Raw genomic sequence first — 18,069 nt, forward strand, 5'->3', positions numbered from 1 at the left:
AGAAATGTTCCAGCATCTTAATCATCTTTGTCACCCTCCACTAGACCTGCTCCAGGAGTGCCATGTTTCTCTTGTGCTGAGGAGCCCAGAACTGGACATAATCTTATAAAAACTGACAGCAATCCAGATGTGGCCTCACTTAGGGCTGAGTAGAGGGGCAGAATCACCTCCCTCAACAAGCTGGCAATGCTCTTCCATCCTAAGGCATCCCAGCATACCATTGGCCTTCTTGGCCACAAGGAACCACTTGTTGTCCACCAGGACCCCCAGGTCCTTTTCCACAGAGCTGCTTTCCAGCAGGTCAGCTCCCAGCCCATACTGGTGCAGAGGGTTGTTCCTCCCCAGGTGCAGGACCTTGCATTTGCCTTTGTTGAATTACAGGCAGTTCCTCTCTGCCCATCTTTCCAACCTGTCAAGGTCCTTCTGAAGGGCTGCACAGCACTCTGGGTATTGGCCACAATATGAGTGATTATTAGTTTATGACTGATAACACACACACACAATGATATGGGAAACAGATATAGTCCCTTCATGACATTTCAGAATAAGAAGGACTCCAATTCATCCTCTCCTTCCCTTTCTCCATGACATCTATTAACTCATCCAAAGGGAAAAGATCATTTCTATCTAACAGTGAAAAATCAAATGTCAAACTCTTCAGTGTATTATCAGAGCACCCAACAGCCTGACTGACACTGCAAAGACTAAGCTTTAATCATTTTGGGCTGCAAGTATCCACCTGACTCCAATCAAAATAGAAGAGAAGCATATGCATGAGCTTTAGCAAGGCTGAGAAATGTAGGATTAAGAGCTACTGCTTTTGTTTTGGCAAATAAACAACCCACAGTACAAAGCATACAAGGAAAAAAGCACAAATCTTTTAGCAATCTCCCCCCAGTTTTCCACCTGCCTCACACCACAACAGAAATGCTCTTCCCTGGGCAAAATTCTGACAATTTGTGGGAAAATTCAGGCAAGCAGTTCTATCCTCTTTCTGGAGGAGTTATTCTGGCAAGCTCATGTTTTAAGTGCCAGGCAGCATTTAAAGATTTGCTTGGACATGTGCATACATGCATCTTATTCATCTCACCAAAAGGGAACTCCAGTTTGCTACAGAACCTCACCAAATACTTTAACTAGAAGCCACTGGATTTTCATATATTTATTCTGTATTAAGTACCTGGCTACTTTTTCAAATCAGGATTACATCTCATACATTTGTTTTTCAAAATCAATGCATTTGAAAGACCTGTGTAACTAACAAAGCATGTCCCATCTCAGTCCATTTGTTTTTCTTGTACTGTCATTTCTCATCTGACTCTGTGTTACTTAGGTGGTCAGCTTTTTGGAAAAGGGAAGTCTATCATACCTTTTTCTGCTGAAATAAGAAGGTTTGCGTCCCTATAGTTTCTTAGCAACTACACGGCAGAGTACAAGGAAATGCCCTCATCTGAGAACATAACACTGTCGTCTCAGTTCCCAACACCCCGAGAGGTGTGTGTGTGTATGCTCTTTGCATCAGTAAATGAAGACTACAAAAACTTACAGTATGAGCACATGGCTCCTGTGAGAGACACCATGGGCAACTGCCCAAGCTCGCATTGCTCCCCAACAGAAAAAAGCTCCTAGGTCACTTGTGAGGTGAAAGAAAAACAAACCTGAAGTGATAAATCCCATTAGCAGTTTTCAGCAGGTTTTGTGCCTCCCCTTTTTTAAAACAAATAAAATGGAGCCCTTACCTAATTTGCAGATAAGGAGGTATTATTAAAAGCAGTTACAGACCCAATTACAACTCTAGAAACACCACCAAAATGCACTACAATATTCTTTTATTTAGTTTACAGAAGAGTCTATCAGTACAGGTTGCAGAAAGAAAATGTTTAGTGCTATTTACAATTTGTTTTAAAACTCTGCTCTATACAAATTTAATTCTGATCAGTATGAACAATATTTTTGTAAATCTACTGCATATAAAGCATTTCATCAAAGCAGTAACAATGAATAAAATAACCTGTTTACATTTGAATGATGCCAATCATTCGAAAAAACGATTACACAGAACATCTGTAAGAGTTGTGGACACGTAAGTACAGAACACAATGTCAACCTGTGACTCATTTTTTTAAAGGCTAAAGCTATTTATATGGAATATTGTTCTATTATACTACACGCCAATCTATATTTAACTTCTATAGTTATGTATTTTATAAGTTTTTTATTAAATATATTCTACATATATTTGTAATTTCACCCAGGAAGAGTTCCTCCCCAGTGAAAAAATATAAAATCTTTTATATTTTTTTTAATTTTTATTTTTTACAGGTTTAGATGAAACTAGCTCATGCTTTAGTGCTGTGCAAATTTCTTTAGCATATCAACATTTAAAGTATTGATATGAAATAAAAGAATAGCATCCTTTTGAATTATGTACGCCTTCAAAAATCAGCTTCTGATTTTAATACCGTTGCAAGCACTAATACCAAATGCAGATTACGTAAAGAAACAAAACTAGTATTATGGTAGAAGTTTTTCTTTTTGCTTTTTAAATTTTAATAATTCTTTTGAAGTCTCTAATGAGTAAGCATGACACTGGAGTCTAAGGTACAGATGAGAAAAATGACTGAAAAACACCCATTGCCAATATTCAAATACATAAAATTGATTAGTAAATTATGTTTTCTAACATTTATGCACAATAATAAAAGCCTATGAACTACAGGAAACTACCCCTCCCATATTAAGGCTAGGAAACGCACTCTCTGCACTTGTTTGTGCTGTCTCAATAAGCACTCAACTAACACACGAGATCCGAGCGCACGCAGTAACGAAAGAATCAGTTTCATCAGCCCTCTACAGAGTGCTTTTAAATTACAGGCACATAGTTTTTTTTTTTGTTTGTTGCAGTGAAAATATATATAGTTAGACTTGGTTTAGTTAGTATTCTGTGCCAGTTTGGCCACCAAGGTTGACTTACGTAGAATTGACTTAACAGTTTTTCCTTTGATTTGGCCATAAGTGAGATTTGTTTTAATTATTAATATACTATTTTCCAGTGTTGCATTACACATTGCAGGTTATTACTAAATGTCTCAAATATTGTTAGAGATTGTTGATGAGAATTTACTGTCAACCATATTTAGTGCAAATTGCATCTAGAAAGCTTGACTGGTTAGATCCAGTTAATGGAGATTTTTGTGGTAGCAAAATGATTCCTGCTATGGAAAAGAACACAAACCTTCCTGGAGATTGAATTCTTTCAAAAAGTGATGTACTGTAAGATTATTCAACAAACAAAAGGGAGGAATTGAAAAAAAATAAACAATGAAAGTGTTCATAGATCTTTCATCTTTTTTTTAAAAAAAAGACTAATGAGACAGTGTTCGTGTAATATTTCAGTTCCATGGATTTACAGACAGGCTCTTCCTACAGGTGTTTGAAGCAAGGTAGGGCCTCTTCTATTCCAGCAGCATGAAAGACAAAGACTATATTACATCACACTTAGCAGGTAAAGCTAACAGGGTTTACAGGATTACACAGCAATTGCTTTCTCCAGTTTTTTCACGGTTCCTTTGACCTGCAAAGCAAGAAGAAAGCTTTGCTTACATGCCATTTCTAAAGCAATTCTGTGTGAGAGTATGCTTAATACAAGTCTCTTCTACATTATTTTCAGATAAAAAATTATTTATTATTATACACATGCATACTATATAACTGAAAAATAATTCAGGACTGGTTTTTCACCAGTGAACTTCTGCAGTTTACAAAAATACAAAACCAGAAAGTTAAATTCTTAGTTTTCTATAAAGAAGTACAAAAGCATTCCATTACTTCCTTCACAAAAAAGCACAAGACCTTGACTTTCCTCTCTTATAAAACACTCAAAAAGCCTGTAAGAGATCTGACCACTTTGCCACTTACTCGAGTAAGAAATACCTCTAGTGCACAGCCTACCTTGAGAGTTTGGCTCTGGCAATGTCTCTCTAGCCACCAAATGCATCACTGTTGTTTTGCCAAATGGAAGTTTTAATGCTGCAAAAGGAAAAAGTGAGAATTATTAACACATTACAGCAGCCTTCTTTTCTTCAAAATACCCAACTGAAACTAACTATAACTGGATTAGCATCTCTTCAAAAGTTCATACTGTTAGGTTTGAACTGCTTACTGGTTGAAGTTCTATAAATCAGGGCCTTGGGGCATTATAATAGTCACTTAAAACACTGCATTCTTAGAGATAAGATATTCCTGTTAGGAAACTTAGCATTCCTCTTTTGAGTAAAAGTAGAAGTGGGCATTCATACCAAGACTTAGGTGTTAAGCATTCTTTAGTGATAAGGATGCAAAAAAGTGGCTAATTCAGCCACTAAATTGTTATTCCTGAGATATCAGAACACTGAGCTACTACTGTAAAAAAGATTTTCCCAAAACATACTTTGATCCATGACACAGATTTTTCAAAATAGAAAATGTTTACATCTTGCCTTTCAATATTAACCTGTAACATCAGCTGCATGGGAAAAACATCAAATTTAAAACACCTTAAATCATATACAGTAATACTCACAGTGCTGCCTTTGTGAGTTTAGCAACACAAACTAAAAAAAAAATAGTGCTTTCCACAAAGCTTGTCTCTGAAACTGAAATGATAATTTTCACATTCTGATTTAAGTATACGAACACAGTGTATACTTAAAGTATTTTCCTTGATTGTTTTTCTAAAAACTGTAAGGTGAAGATGCTGTAAGTTTTGTCCTTCATGGCTTATAGAGGAAGAAAGTTAGTGATAAATTTAACAAGAACTTAATCCTAAATACACAAATCATTCTGACTTGAGTAGAATTTGCCCTATCAAACTCTAGTTACATCTTTTATTTTCCCATACGGTGCATCATGGCATTTTAAGTGAATAAATGAATAATGAGTGGCAAACAAACCTGAAGGTAACAGAAGAGAAAAATGTCTCTTTATTTTAATTACTATAGCATAGATTAAAGATTCACTAATGAAAAAATAACCCTAGTATTTGGTAATTAGATGTATTCAATACAAGCCTCACTAAAACACTGCTATTAAATCATGTTTACTGCCTATGTATTTGTATGAAAAAATGCAAGTTATGATTGAAACACAGGTTAAAACACAGGTGTAAGCATACAGAGGGATACAGAACTCCACTGCTTCTTTGAAGCAGCTGTACTTTGGGAAAAGCCATCTCCATAGAAAGGCAAATCTGAAAGTTGCTTAGTTTACTTGAAGCATTGCTTGTGCCTGAAACTAGAAACTATTGATAGCTTAAAGTCTGACAATGACATATTTTGGGTACTTGGTACAACCAAAAACTTTAACAGACTGTTAATATGCTCTTGGCAAACAAAACTATTGTCTTCATAACATAAACTCTTGAAAAGCTATTACAGAAAGAGCAAAATATTACAAACTAATCACATTAGGGACATCTTTCATTATATCAAGACACTTCGGGAGACTTCATTAGTGAGTCATGGAGATTAACTGTTTGCAGTAATCAAGTAGAATATGCTAATATTTCAATTAACTCCTTTTAGCTACTAGTTTGCATAGTTCTTGCTAGCAACTTCTAGCTTCTTTCTTGGAGCACCATGACAGCATCTGAGCACCCTAACCTATGCTCAATAATCTTTTCTTGCTCTTTTCTTTGTTCTCTCACTCCTTTCTCTCACTTAAACTAAAATCATATTTAATTCCTTTCCTATCTGTTCAATTCTACTGTTTTTCCATATTTTCTATTGTCAGAATTAACTTCTCCCTGCCTTTTGCAATATGGATGGTACGTGGTGGGTTGACTTCCCTTCCACCCTTCCCTATAAATAAGCAAGCAGAATGCTGTCAATTACCATTATCTACCAAGAAATGGAGAACTGCTGATTATGTATTACTTCCCTAATTAATATTATTTGAAATACAAACTGCAGAACAAATATTTAGCTAAAGGATGAAATTTCCTGTTGGAAGCTGAACAACAGACTCTGCCTTGCCAGCCAGCTCCCCAACCCTTAGCACAGGCAGGACACTACCAAGCAGTGTGGCTCAAGCACTACAGGCAAGAGCAGCACAGCAAGCTTTACAGAGGGGTCCATTTTTCTTATCGCTTCCAGTGCCATTAGCTCTACTGTTCTTGTAGTGACAGTCCATTCAAAGAAGGTAACAAAAGGGATGATTTCTTTAAAATAAAATTTTGCACTCAAAAGCATTTTTTCCTATCAATTTCTCACCGTTTGAGGCCTCTTAGTTTATAGGAGTCTCAAATTCAGAAGCCACTACACAGATATGAGATTACAATTACAACATTAAAATGTAATTTTTAAATGTGAACAAAACCAGACTCCCATTAAAAAAGAAAACATCAAACTGTTTCCTTGGAAACTTTTGCTTCACTGGATGATAAAGTGACTTTCAGAAGGTCCAAATTCCAGTCAATATTTCCTTATCACCAAAAGCAAATATAACACTAAGTGCTATAACTCAGTTATAGAGAACTGCAGCTAGAAAAGCTTAATGAAACTGTATTGTAACAGCATAAGAAATTAAATATTGTGTTTAGCAAGAAACTTCCTCCCCCCTCCATCTCCCTTTTAAAGGTAACTACTTCACTTAGGGTTATCGCTGATGAACACCACAAACTGAAGTAAGAGTCTTTTCAGGCTGTTTTATGAATTCCTGTTCCTCTTTTAGCTGTATAATCTTACTCCAGATAACTTCATTAGTACTGAAGTTAAGCCAATGGTTTAGGGATCCTTTTTCTTAAAACAATACATCAACAAAAGGATTTTTGAAAAACACTAATATACATGTAAGATCTTTGAGATAAAAACATGATGATTAAATTGCAATGCATGAATGATTAAGAATGAACTGAAATGCCCTGAGCCAAAGTAAATGTTCAAAATTCATAGACCTGAAGAGTCATCAGCATGAAGCTATTATTTTTCAGCTTAACTCATTAAATAATATGTTAAACATATTAAATAAATATTCAAAGTTGTTTCAGATTTAGACAGATGTCACTAAAGGAACAAATATTGGTGGTAAAAAGCAACACCCAGAGACAAATGGCAAAGAAAATCCCATTTAGCTATCCTTGCCTGGAAATGTAGGGTAAGACTAGCATCTTTAATTGCAGAGATGATCCAAGACTTAACATTTGTTTTTCAACTCTACTCCAACTGCTACTAGCTGCACTCATTGTCACCTGGTAAAAATACAAATTAAAGAGTGAATAAAAATTTCAGGTTCTTCCAGCTGAGCTGACAATGATCTCGTTTGTATATATAGCAGCATTAAAAATTTATATATGTGGAGAATAAATCTATTCTAAAAGTACATCCCTAGCCAACACTGGAAATGGTAGAAAGTGAATCAATGGCTATATCATCCCTGTCACTTCTTCATGAAAAATCACCATAAGCAATCCAGAAATATTATTTTCAGGTTCATCTTAACTTCAAAAACATTTCACTGGTGATTTTGTATTATATTTTTTTTTCTGTACTGCATTCAAGTACCAAATCATGAACAATCATATAGACGAAGCAGTAATTAATTTATTTTTAAATTGGCACAGAAAAGAGAGTCTCATTTTGTTTAGTCATTGATACAGTTGATATTCACACTGGCAAATGTTACCTACAAAAGGAAAGATTACTGTTACAAATGTGTGTCACACCTCTAGCAAAGATTTCCACCAAAATACGTAATTGTGAGGAAACACTTGCCACGAGGGGGCAGAGTTGAACAGCATTTCCTCAGCACAAGAACTGAAGCCATTTACTGTTGTTTTCGCATAACTATGCAATTGTGTCCCTGGGAGAGCACTGGACAGCAAGAATGCTTCCCCTCATTCTCATTCATAGGATGTCTTCCTGCGTTGCAGTTAGATTTAAAGTATTGTCTGACCAATTATTATAAAGTTTATCAAACACTTTAAAATACTTCAGATACTTCTTAAGTAGCTTGCCAGGTAAGCGCAGTGTAAGAGAGGTAGAACAAAATATTGCATTTAGAAAGACAACAAATAAAAGCAGCATTACAGTTTGTTTGTGCAAGAGAAGACTTGACTTAGCAGGTGGTACCTCCCAAAGTTTAACTAGTGGTAACAACATGGAAAAATACACAATAAGGTACAATATCACTCTACACAGAGGAAAATAGTATAAAGCAAGCCATATTGTGATCTTGAACAGTAAAGTAGTATTCACTGCCCCGTAAATAAATATCCCCTTTGCCTGACTGTAACATGTATAATGAAAAGTATTTTCATACCTCCTAATGTCACATTGCCATGAAGAAACCTCCCTTGATAAATAAGCCGCAAGATATTTGGACTGCTGACTTGTTCTTCTTCCCAATCTGAAGAGAGAGAGAATTTACACAGTTACATTGTAATAAAAACATCTTTTGTTATTTCTTTCACCTTTACCAGGAAGAAAACTAAGAACAGGGTTCTTTTGCATGAAACACTAAAAAGAGTATATATAGGTTGAAGATACAGGAAGATGATTCAAGGGCAGCACACCTGAAGTCTATTCTTAAATTTATTATTTGACACTGGGCACTAAAACACATAACATTACTGACTTCACAGACTGCAGGATATATTTAGCACATATACAAGTCCTAAACAAAATATTTCATATATGCAAATTGCTTCGTGATTCTTAATATCCAGGCAAAAAGTGCCTTAATTTCTTCCCATTCAGAAGTTTCTCAAGCCATGCTCCTCCTCATCAGCTAATTGACTAAATGGAGGCGTTCTCCAGCAATGGGAAGCAGCCACACACAGAGCGAAAGCACATGTGATGGGTCATTTGAAACAGGACTCTTAAATCACAGCACTGAAAAAAAGCTCTGGAGGCAGCTCAGCACCATTCAATGATGGCCAGATCCAACCAGATACATGTCCAGAGGGGGCAGTGACCTGAGCAGCCCCAAACAGCCACTCCGCTGGAACAGAAGCTCTCTCAGAGCAGACACCCACCAGTACATTTTAAGGAACATCTCAAAGGCCAATCTATGGATATTTTTATGTGGCAAAGAGTGGTTCTGGAAAACAGAGCATGCATTTTCCTATAATGCTTAAGTTACCATGAATAAATTATAATCTTAAATGATCCTCTACTGTTCCCTGTCATAATGTGAAGAACAAATAAATATGCACTTTGCTTTCAGAACAAGTATCATAAAGCCTTGAAATGTTGAATTTAAATGGGCTCTCTGGGAATACAGTGTCTTCTGTTTCTTAGCTGACCAGCTATCTGGCAACAGTTGTTCACAAATGTTCTATATTTCTGCTTTGATAGTGTTTATATACCAAAATGAATATTCAGCAAGGGATCCCAACAAGCCACAAAAACCAACCTGTTCACTGGGAACGTACAATTAACATGTAGGCAGTATCAACTGGCACCACAAAAGAAGAAGAACTGAAAAGGGAGGAAGAGGAAGCATTTAAAACAAAAGCCATGGCTGCAGATTGTATGGAGAGGCATCTGGTACAAAAAGCAAGCAGGCAGAGATGCAGGCAGCAGGAGCCATCAGCCCCAGAATACAGAGGAGGCAAGGCTGGTACCAACGGCAGAGGCTGCAACATTCCCAGGTGCTGCCATGTGCCTAGTTCATAAGATTAGATCAAATTAGGGGGGACAAAGCTATTTGAATTTCAAGTATTGCCACTCATTCAATTGTCTCGCAATTCAAGCACATGCCCCTTCTGCTATGCTTTGGGCTATGTAAAGGATCTGAATTATCACACTGCTAGAATACCAATTTTCATTTTTTTACTCCATACAGTCTGAACTCCACTATACCATGGCTGTAAGGAGGAGAAATTCAGTCAGTTTACAGTGCCATAATGGTGTAAAATCACAACCAAAAGAAGACAGACTATATTTTGGCACAGGTATTTTCTCACTGTTAAACTGCCAAGTTACCCATCCTTTCTTCTTGGCTGGCAGTCTGAAACATTTCTTTCTGACATCAATTCAAATTTTAATTTCCACTGATGACTAAATGAGCCAAGGACTCTCTGAATCTACTTTTTTTTTTTTAAGTTCACATAATTGCTGTACAAGAAAAAAGTTATTATTTAGAAGAAAGGGGGAGGGGAAGAAGAGAATAGGTAACCTACCTAGATGATATGCATTCAAATAAATTCAGCATTTTCTATTAGAAGTCAAGAGATCTTTAATTAACAACTGTATTGCCAAAAGAGGTGTGGAGAGGTTTGCCTTAACCCTGCCAGCATGCAACTGAGGATATTTTGTGACTATTTTGCCCATGAGATCGTGACAAGTCAAAGTGGTGGTAAAACAACCATATTATCTCAATTTCAAGGAAACTTTAGTGCTCATCAAGATTTCTCAGTTCTGTGGCAAAGAGGAGCCCTCTCAGTCTGAAAACAGCTAGTGGGCTAATGTTTGTGCAAATCTATATGCTATTCTGAAGCAGATTTTTTTCTGTCTTTTAAATTGAGAGTATTCTTTTTTGCAAAGGCAATTAAATATTCATCAAGATTTAGAGCACTCCCTCAGGACAGCAGGTATTTGAACTGAGGGTTCCATGTCTGGTTCTACTTTTCTTTTTTTTTTTTAAAGAAGAGACTTAAAAGTCTGGGTTTCTTCCCATCTCTAAACTCAGAATCTGCAACTTTCAAGCTCTTCACAAGACTGGGAACATGACATCACATGTTCAAGCATAAACTTGAACAAGAAAAAAAAAATGCAGTTCTGCCTCTATTAATTCAGATAAAAGTACACAAAGAACATTTGGTTATGACTACTATGTTGAAGGCACACATTAAAATATGAACAGCAGCTACACAGATGCTACCTCAACCATATTTCTGGGTACTGAAGTGTTTTACATCTGTATTCAATACTTCAGAGGACTTAAATCCTCCTCCTTCATTACATATATACTAAATACATAATACTGCATCCCAGCAAATCAAACAACAAACAAGTCCCCTGGAACTCTGTTTTTCCTGACCTCAAAGACCAGTTTAAGGCCTAAAATACAGATTAGCAACACTAACTTTTTGGCATGAATTATCATTCACCATATGTCTTTGACAAAGGCACCACAAAAACAGATAGGGCAATGTTTTAGTTTGTCTATATAGTAGTCTTTTTAACATCAAAACAGTAACCCAAATGAAGTCCTGTACCAAAAGAGGCATTTTCTTTCATCGTATGTAATGCTATGTCTGTGTTTTGGCTATTTTCCCATGAAATCATAGTCGGGCAAAACAGAAGCACTTTGTTTTGGGAAACTATTCACATACATGAATACACATCTTAAGTTCTCAAGTCTATTTTCTGAAGCCAGGATTCCTGCATAACAGCAAATATATTCACACAACCAACCTCCAGTCTTTTACTGTTCCTTAAAATGTGCTTTTATATTTGTCTTTTTTTCCTGGAAACATATCAGTATTACCAATCCTTTCCAAGATAAGGGCAATAAGGAAGAAGTACTTAGACTCAATTTTACTAATGTGTTCATGTGACATGCTATATTTTATATTAGGTTATATTAGTCCTCATATAAGAGGTTTTTATATCTCTAACATTTCCTCACACTTACTAGATCCTCTAACATGATTGACCAAGAAAAGTGTCTAAAGAAAGGGGGAAAGAAGTATTTCAGTTTGGAGAAGCAAATTTTACAAAGTAGGAAACAGTGCAGACATCTAAAAATCTACCCAATCAAAGAAACTGGGAAAAAGAAGGCAAGCCAACTGTATTTGTATACAAATCCATAGATTTATAACCAGTCCAGATACAGAGTAAACATACTTAAATTTGAATGCTGAGCACAGACATTAGTTTATTGATCCTTTAGTCTGACAATACAGGGAAGCTTCTTGCTCACCAGTTAAAAAGCCAAAGCCACACGGCTACTCACCCATTGGCCAGTTGTCATACACATGTTTTGCAATATCTGCAGCAGAGTCATTCGGTGAAAATAGGAACTCTTTTGTTTTCCCACTTACCAAGATGAGGCGCAAATTTATCTGGTAAAAAAAAGACCAAACCAATATTAAGAAAGTCTACAGAGAAGACTTAAATTATTTAATTTTTTTATGGTTACTAAAAAGTTGTAACTGATTTTGGATGAAGACTGATCCAAATGATTTGAGAAAACAGTTTAAGACAGTGTTAAAAAGAGGGTCAAAGAGGTCAATAAAATTTTGTTCACTTACACATAATCTAGAAACATTAAATTCTAATAGCTGGCATTTTTGATTATAAACACCAGAAGATTCACATAGTTACTGATTGAATCAATTATGCCATCAAGAAAAGCTTTCAATAGAGTAGAAAAAAATTCTAGCAAGGACACACTGGCAACACAGCTTCTTGAATGAAGAGGAAAAATATAAACCTGAAAAATTCACTTAGACAACATTAAAAATATCAAAATCTGCTCCGGAATAGCCTGTTAGCCCAAACAAAAGCCCTAGCACGCTCCCTCCAGCCCTAACCTCAGCCAGGCATCTCCTACAAAACACCAGGGAGTCAGCATGCTTCCCTGGTCCCAGTGGCCACCGAGTTTGAATCCCTCTGCCAGTCTTCTGAATCCAAAACTTTGTCCCACCACTGTCTTTCACTACAAGCAAAGTGGTTGAGGTCCACATGCAACACAGTAATAACATCACATAGTCATTTTTCTTTCATTAATATCCTATATGAAATGATCAGCACCTTCGGCCATAATTTTCCTCTCTTCTATTTGCAAATTAGAGAATATTATTCCTTTCCCATATAGCATTAAAATAACACATATAATGAACTGACTGTGACATTATTTACAATGCAAACAAGATAAAATTTTGGCTCCTCAAGCAACTGCTAGCAGGGTCATAAAAGATATTTGGGTAGCTAGCACTTACCAATGCCCACGGCAAGCAGGAGTCTAGCTGCTATTGTGCTTTGACCTACAAGCCCACATTTCATCAACTTTTAGCCAGACTTTAGGTATACTAACTGCTTGGATACTTCTTTCCAAGTCACACTCTCAAACTGTGGCTCTCACTTCAGGGTAAGTTGCAACAAAGCTTTCTTTGTTGGAATTCAGTAAACTGTTTTCTACATCAAATATGAAGGGAAAAATTTACAGTGATGCACAAGTTTTCAAGACTTTAAGGTCAAAAATCTCAGTGCATCATATCCACTGAACATGATAGCCCAGCCTCAGTTACCTACTCTCCACTTACTTTCAGAAACTCTCTGAAGAGGTTGTCTATTCCCTCTTGAATGCTTTGGCTTGGATTCATCTTTAAGTACCTAACGGAGGTATCGAAATTAAAATCTCTATCATCCAGAACCCTTCAAGGTCAATGAAGAAAATGACCCCTCCTAAAAGCAATTCAGTCTCCACTTCAAAGTGTAGCAAGTATAAAAGAATGAGCATAAAAGGTCTAGGTTGCCTTCACTGTCCTCCTGCTAACACCCTTTGGAAAATACAAGTTCTACCATTAGACCAGGAAAGCAGCCAAGCGGTTGCTGTCTCTGAGAAAGCATCACAGCCACTGTAAGAGTATCGCTGTATACCAGGAAATAGAGAAAATATTTAAAGGAGAGAAGCTGCAGGAATGCTGTTTAGTCAAAGACAATTCTTCATAAAATTCAGAACATGTTTGGCTATACATATGAAAGTTTTGTTTTCTTTGATAGTTCCACAATGATTAGGGAATTACTTTCAAATCTCACCAACATTAAGCAGAAAAAGCAGACCAAGTTCCACTGTTCCTGTTTACTCCAAAAACCTGACTACTGCAATGAATTATAACTTAAACAAGTTGGACTATGTCCATTTATTGTTTTGCTAATATTGTCTTTTAATTTAAGTATTTCCCCTCCCTTAATTGTCTCCACCTGTGTATGTATAGACAACACTTACATATATGATTTCTTTAGCTGGACTACCCCAGACAAACTCTTCAAGCTTTCTCTAGTAAGGTATCTATTTTCCCATTCATCCTTGGAGCCTGTCTCTGCACCTTTCAATTTCTTCAATTTTCTCCTCAAACAGATGATTATTTCTGAAGCATACTAAATGATGTCTCACCAGATGTTTGTATAAAACCAGTAATTTCCTCTGTCTACTGGAAACACCTTCTGTGACTGTGTCCCCACAGCACATATACCTTCTTCATACCTACACCACACTGTTTGCTTGGTTACTTTGTACTCCTGTCTACTTTGATCCTTTCAATTATTCAGCTTCCAAGCTTTTAACTTGGCCATATCACCCTAAAGCACATGGCTCCAAATTTCATTCCACTTCTAGTACTCCATCCCTCAGAGGGAAATGAGGCTAGGCATAAAGAAGTATTCTGCATCACAAAGATGTTTCATATTTCCCCCATGTCTGGGCCCATGGCCTAAGAAATCCCCCCCAAAATTCTGTGTAACACTTCTTTCTCTTTAAGTTACAAGCATTTTTCAAAGTTCATGTCATCAACAAATTCTAGCAGCAAGTCCTCTTTACACTTAGCTTTGTCATTAAATCTATCAGGAAACATTAAGATTGATCCAACAATTGTTTCATAATGATTCTAATAATGAGCTCTCTCTGAGCTGACTTCCCTCCTTTCAGCTAGGTCCTTTACGTCAGGCCCTTAGACACACACACAGTCTCTCTAATACATTTTAATTTCTGCTATTTAACCAACAGTTTGCAATACAGCACCACATCCGTTACTAAGTACATATTCAGATGTCACTATAAAAATGTCTATGTAGAAAATAAGTTCTTTTCATCAGCTTGCCATGCTCTAGCTTTTGGAGGTGGGATGTACCGCATTCAATTCCATTTTCCCTATACTTCATTATCTTTAATTATTTTTTAAGCATTAATGCATCTCATTACAACACCAACATACTGCCAAAAATTTAGGAAGTTAAGACTGCATCATAAACTGTTACTGTACATGGAACGGGCTGCCTGTTTAAAAGAACAAACAAACCAACCCCAAATTCTTGGTACCAGTGCCTGCTGTAGACACTAGAGGTGACGTGCTTCTTGACCAGCAGCCCTCCTGCCTCTCACTCCAATTCCCCATATCCATTCCCTATACTCGAAATGGCTCCTGAGATATCCCCCCTCCCTCTGGCCAAGCAGTCCCCAAACTCTGAATTTGTGCAGGTTATCTAAGGATTTCTTTTCCTTCATCTGTGTGTAGCTTAGCTGTGGTGGGGGTTACCTGTTTTGAAGATCATAGCACTTTCCTAGGCAGCAGGCATAACACCAAACCATCAGCTCCCTAGAACTCTCTGATTTGCATCCTACAAGGAGGTGACTAAAACAGCCTCAGAAGATTAGCCCTGCTTAGCACTTGAAATATGATTATAGCACAGCCTTAACATAGAACTGAAGCTATTTTTCAGCTAGCATAACATTAGGGACATACATTTTTTTTTATTCTTTTTACTGAGTTTTGAGATTACCGGGCACACTATACACTGAATACAGAGAGGAGATGAGTATCACTGAAAAATAACCAAAACCAACTTTGCTTCCTGGAAAATTGTATTTTTGCAGTTAATAGGCAACATAAAATCAATATAAAGCAACAGGAGGGGAGGAAAGAAAGAATGAAAAATGTTAGATCCTTATTTCTCCCCACCTCCCCAAGACGGATAAGTTTTTTGTTGCTGAAGAACATTTCTTATAGTCTTACCATGAAATATAAAAGGCACATCAAAATAAGCCAATAATTTTATAGGGTATATTACAAAGTATGTGTAAAATGCAGGATGAATATTTTCATTTAAAAAATTAATTCGCCAAATATCAGCAGAAGCCCAAAATAAATTCTTAAGTCAGCCAAACAGATGTTGCATCAAGTGCAAGGAAACAGCTGTTCTAATGAAAGGTTAAAGTATTTTCTTATTTATAGTACAGCATGCCACTGACACATTTAGTTTGCATGTTTTTGTCTCTCTCTATATATGTAAGAGATATATATATATATTTATGTTTCTTAACCTTAGCTTGAAGGAATCTTAGTCTTGAGTTCCACACCACACTACCCCAAAGGGTTTGAAGCAAAGAACCCCAAAACTTGCCTGTAAATATAGAGTCTAATCTCATTCCCCTCAAGAGCATTGGGAAATTTAACAGCTTGTAACTGCTGTGCTACTCAATCTTGCAAACAAAGTATAGGGGATCTGAAACAAATATTTTTGCCAAAATTCTACTAATGACAGCTCAGAACTAAAAGAAAAAGGAAGAAAAAATAAGAGCATATGTGTATACACATTTACTCAAAATGCAGAAAAGAATCTTGGTTAGGTAGAGAAGGTTTGACACAAAAGCAGCAAATTTTAATTTTTCAAGTTAAGAAAGGATTCTCAGTGGTCTTAGCTACCCTGTATCCTATTTCCTATGTTAAAAGTTAGCAAGGAAGTTGTATGGGTATCCCTTGTATGCTTGAAGCCCATCCACCCATTCTTGTCAAAAGTGCCTTGGTCCCAAGACACTCTTGCAATTTTTATGGCCCTGACAAGTTTGTCCTTCCACTGGGGAAGTAAAAACAACCATCCTGATTATGTGGGTTTTTTTTCCTCAGGCTACCAAAGGGAATTCCAGCCTTTTGCTACAGGAAAGTGATACAGATCATATCCTCACATTTCTGCATTATAGTACCAACTGCAACATTACTGGTGAAAGCAGCCAAGAGCAGCCACAGCATCAGAAGTAGGATTAAATACAATTTGCAGACTATAACTCCTCTGCACAGTTATGTAATGGCACATTCTGTTTGTGATCTCAAGCATGCAAACCTTGCCCTCTCCCCTCCCCCAATCTCATAATCAGAGCTCCAGTGACTACCCCATCAGTTGCACTGCATACACAATAAAAATTTTCATTGTAGATTATATTCTGTAAACAACAACAACCCCCTCCAAATAAAAAAAAAAAAAAAAAAAAAAAAAAGCAAATAAAAACACCAAATAGAATAAATGCATAAATTAAAATTATGTCTATGCAAAGATTGTAGTAACAACTGTGACCACAACTTCTGGAAGAGAAATTTGGGTCACGTATATGCAGATGTAGAATGAGTTGTGTCTTCTTTGTTAAAGGCATCCACAAAGTTTGTTCATTCTTTAAGGCATAACTACAAAATGTCTTAAGTGCCACAGTGCTAAATGGGAAGTCACTTAAACATCAAGAAACACTGTGTAGGTTGTAAATTTCATTTCTTAATGTTTAAGTGACTTCCCATCTATTCAGTTAAACAATTTAGTTTGTTATCAATTTTATGCTCCAGTAGCAGGCTGAGATTGCTCCCATCTTACAACTGAAATGCAGAGGAGGAGAAGTGTCATATCACCACACGCTATACAGCCCCAAGTTTAAACTAACCGCTTTTCTTCAGCTGTTTTAAGATTAAAATATAGACACAAAATGATTTGATCCTCAACATCCAATACACTTACTTCCTAGTTCAAGTTCCTAATTAGAAGAAATAAGTTTGTTCTCCAAAGACACATCAATGTTTCTTAATGGCTCTAGGCCAAAGAGAAACCTCCCAGCCCCACGCTGTACACTTAGCTGACTGGATTCCACCAGACTCACGTACGGTTGAACCAGACCCAAATAACTAAGTGAAACAGCAGCATCAAACATAAGCCAAGTCAGCAGGGACCTGCAGGTTCTAGAGGCCAGGTCACTCTTGGAAATGCATCCAGCTAAACATAATGAAGAACTTCAGTTTTTACACTCCCTAGAAGGCTGCTGCAGAACCTGAGAGTTCCACTGAGGGATTTCTTCCCACTCCCAGCTTATGTTTATTCTTGGACAAGTTACACTCACCTACTTTGCACTGTAGCAAAAAAACCTTAGGGTTTCAAGGGCTTTCTTCTACATCTGCAGACAAGGACACACTTTGCTAAAATAAACAAGCAAAAGTTTTCCTCATTAAAAAGATGGCCCTTGGTGGGATCACTGTCTTCAAAGTTCTGAAGCACATCAACAGAGATCAAAGAAACTGGGCTTGGGTAGGCCTGGAGGCCTAGTGGGCAC

At 36.8% G+C, this 18,069-nt stretch overlaps 1 protein-coding gene across 1 annotated transcript in view; it reads right to left on the bottom strand.

Moving 5' to 3' along the window:
* Positions 1-1,812: 1,812 nt before the first annotated feature.
* UBL3 (ubiquitin like 3) overlaps positions 1,813-18,069 on the bottom strand; it is a 56,214-nt gene continuing 39,957 nt past the window's right edge. The window contains exons 2-5 of the mRNA XM_064645448.1: positions 11,938-12,046; positions 8,296-8,382; positions 3,952-4,029; positions 1,813-3,574 (exon numbers count right to left, since the gene is read on the bottom strand). Coding sequence (XP_064501518.1) covers positions 3,522-3,574; positions 3,952-4,029; positions 8,296-8,382; positions 11,938-12,046 — 327 coding nt within the window. The 3' untranslated portion in view covers positions 1,813-3,521. The remainder of the gene's footprint in view (positions 3,575-3,951; positions 4,030-8,295; positions 8,383-11,937; positions 12,047-18,069) is intronic.

The sequence above is a fragment of the Pseudopipra pipra genome, chromosome 2 (genome assembly GCF_036250125.1).
Source record: "Pseudopipra pipra isolate bDixPip1 chromosome 2, bDixPip1.hap1, whole genome shotgun sequence".
Lineage (NCBI taxonomy): Eukaryota > Metazoa > Chordata > Aves > Passeriformes > Pipridae > Pseudopipra > Pseudopipra pipra.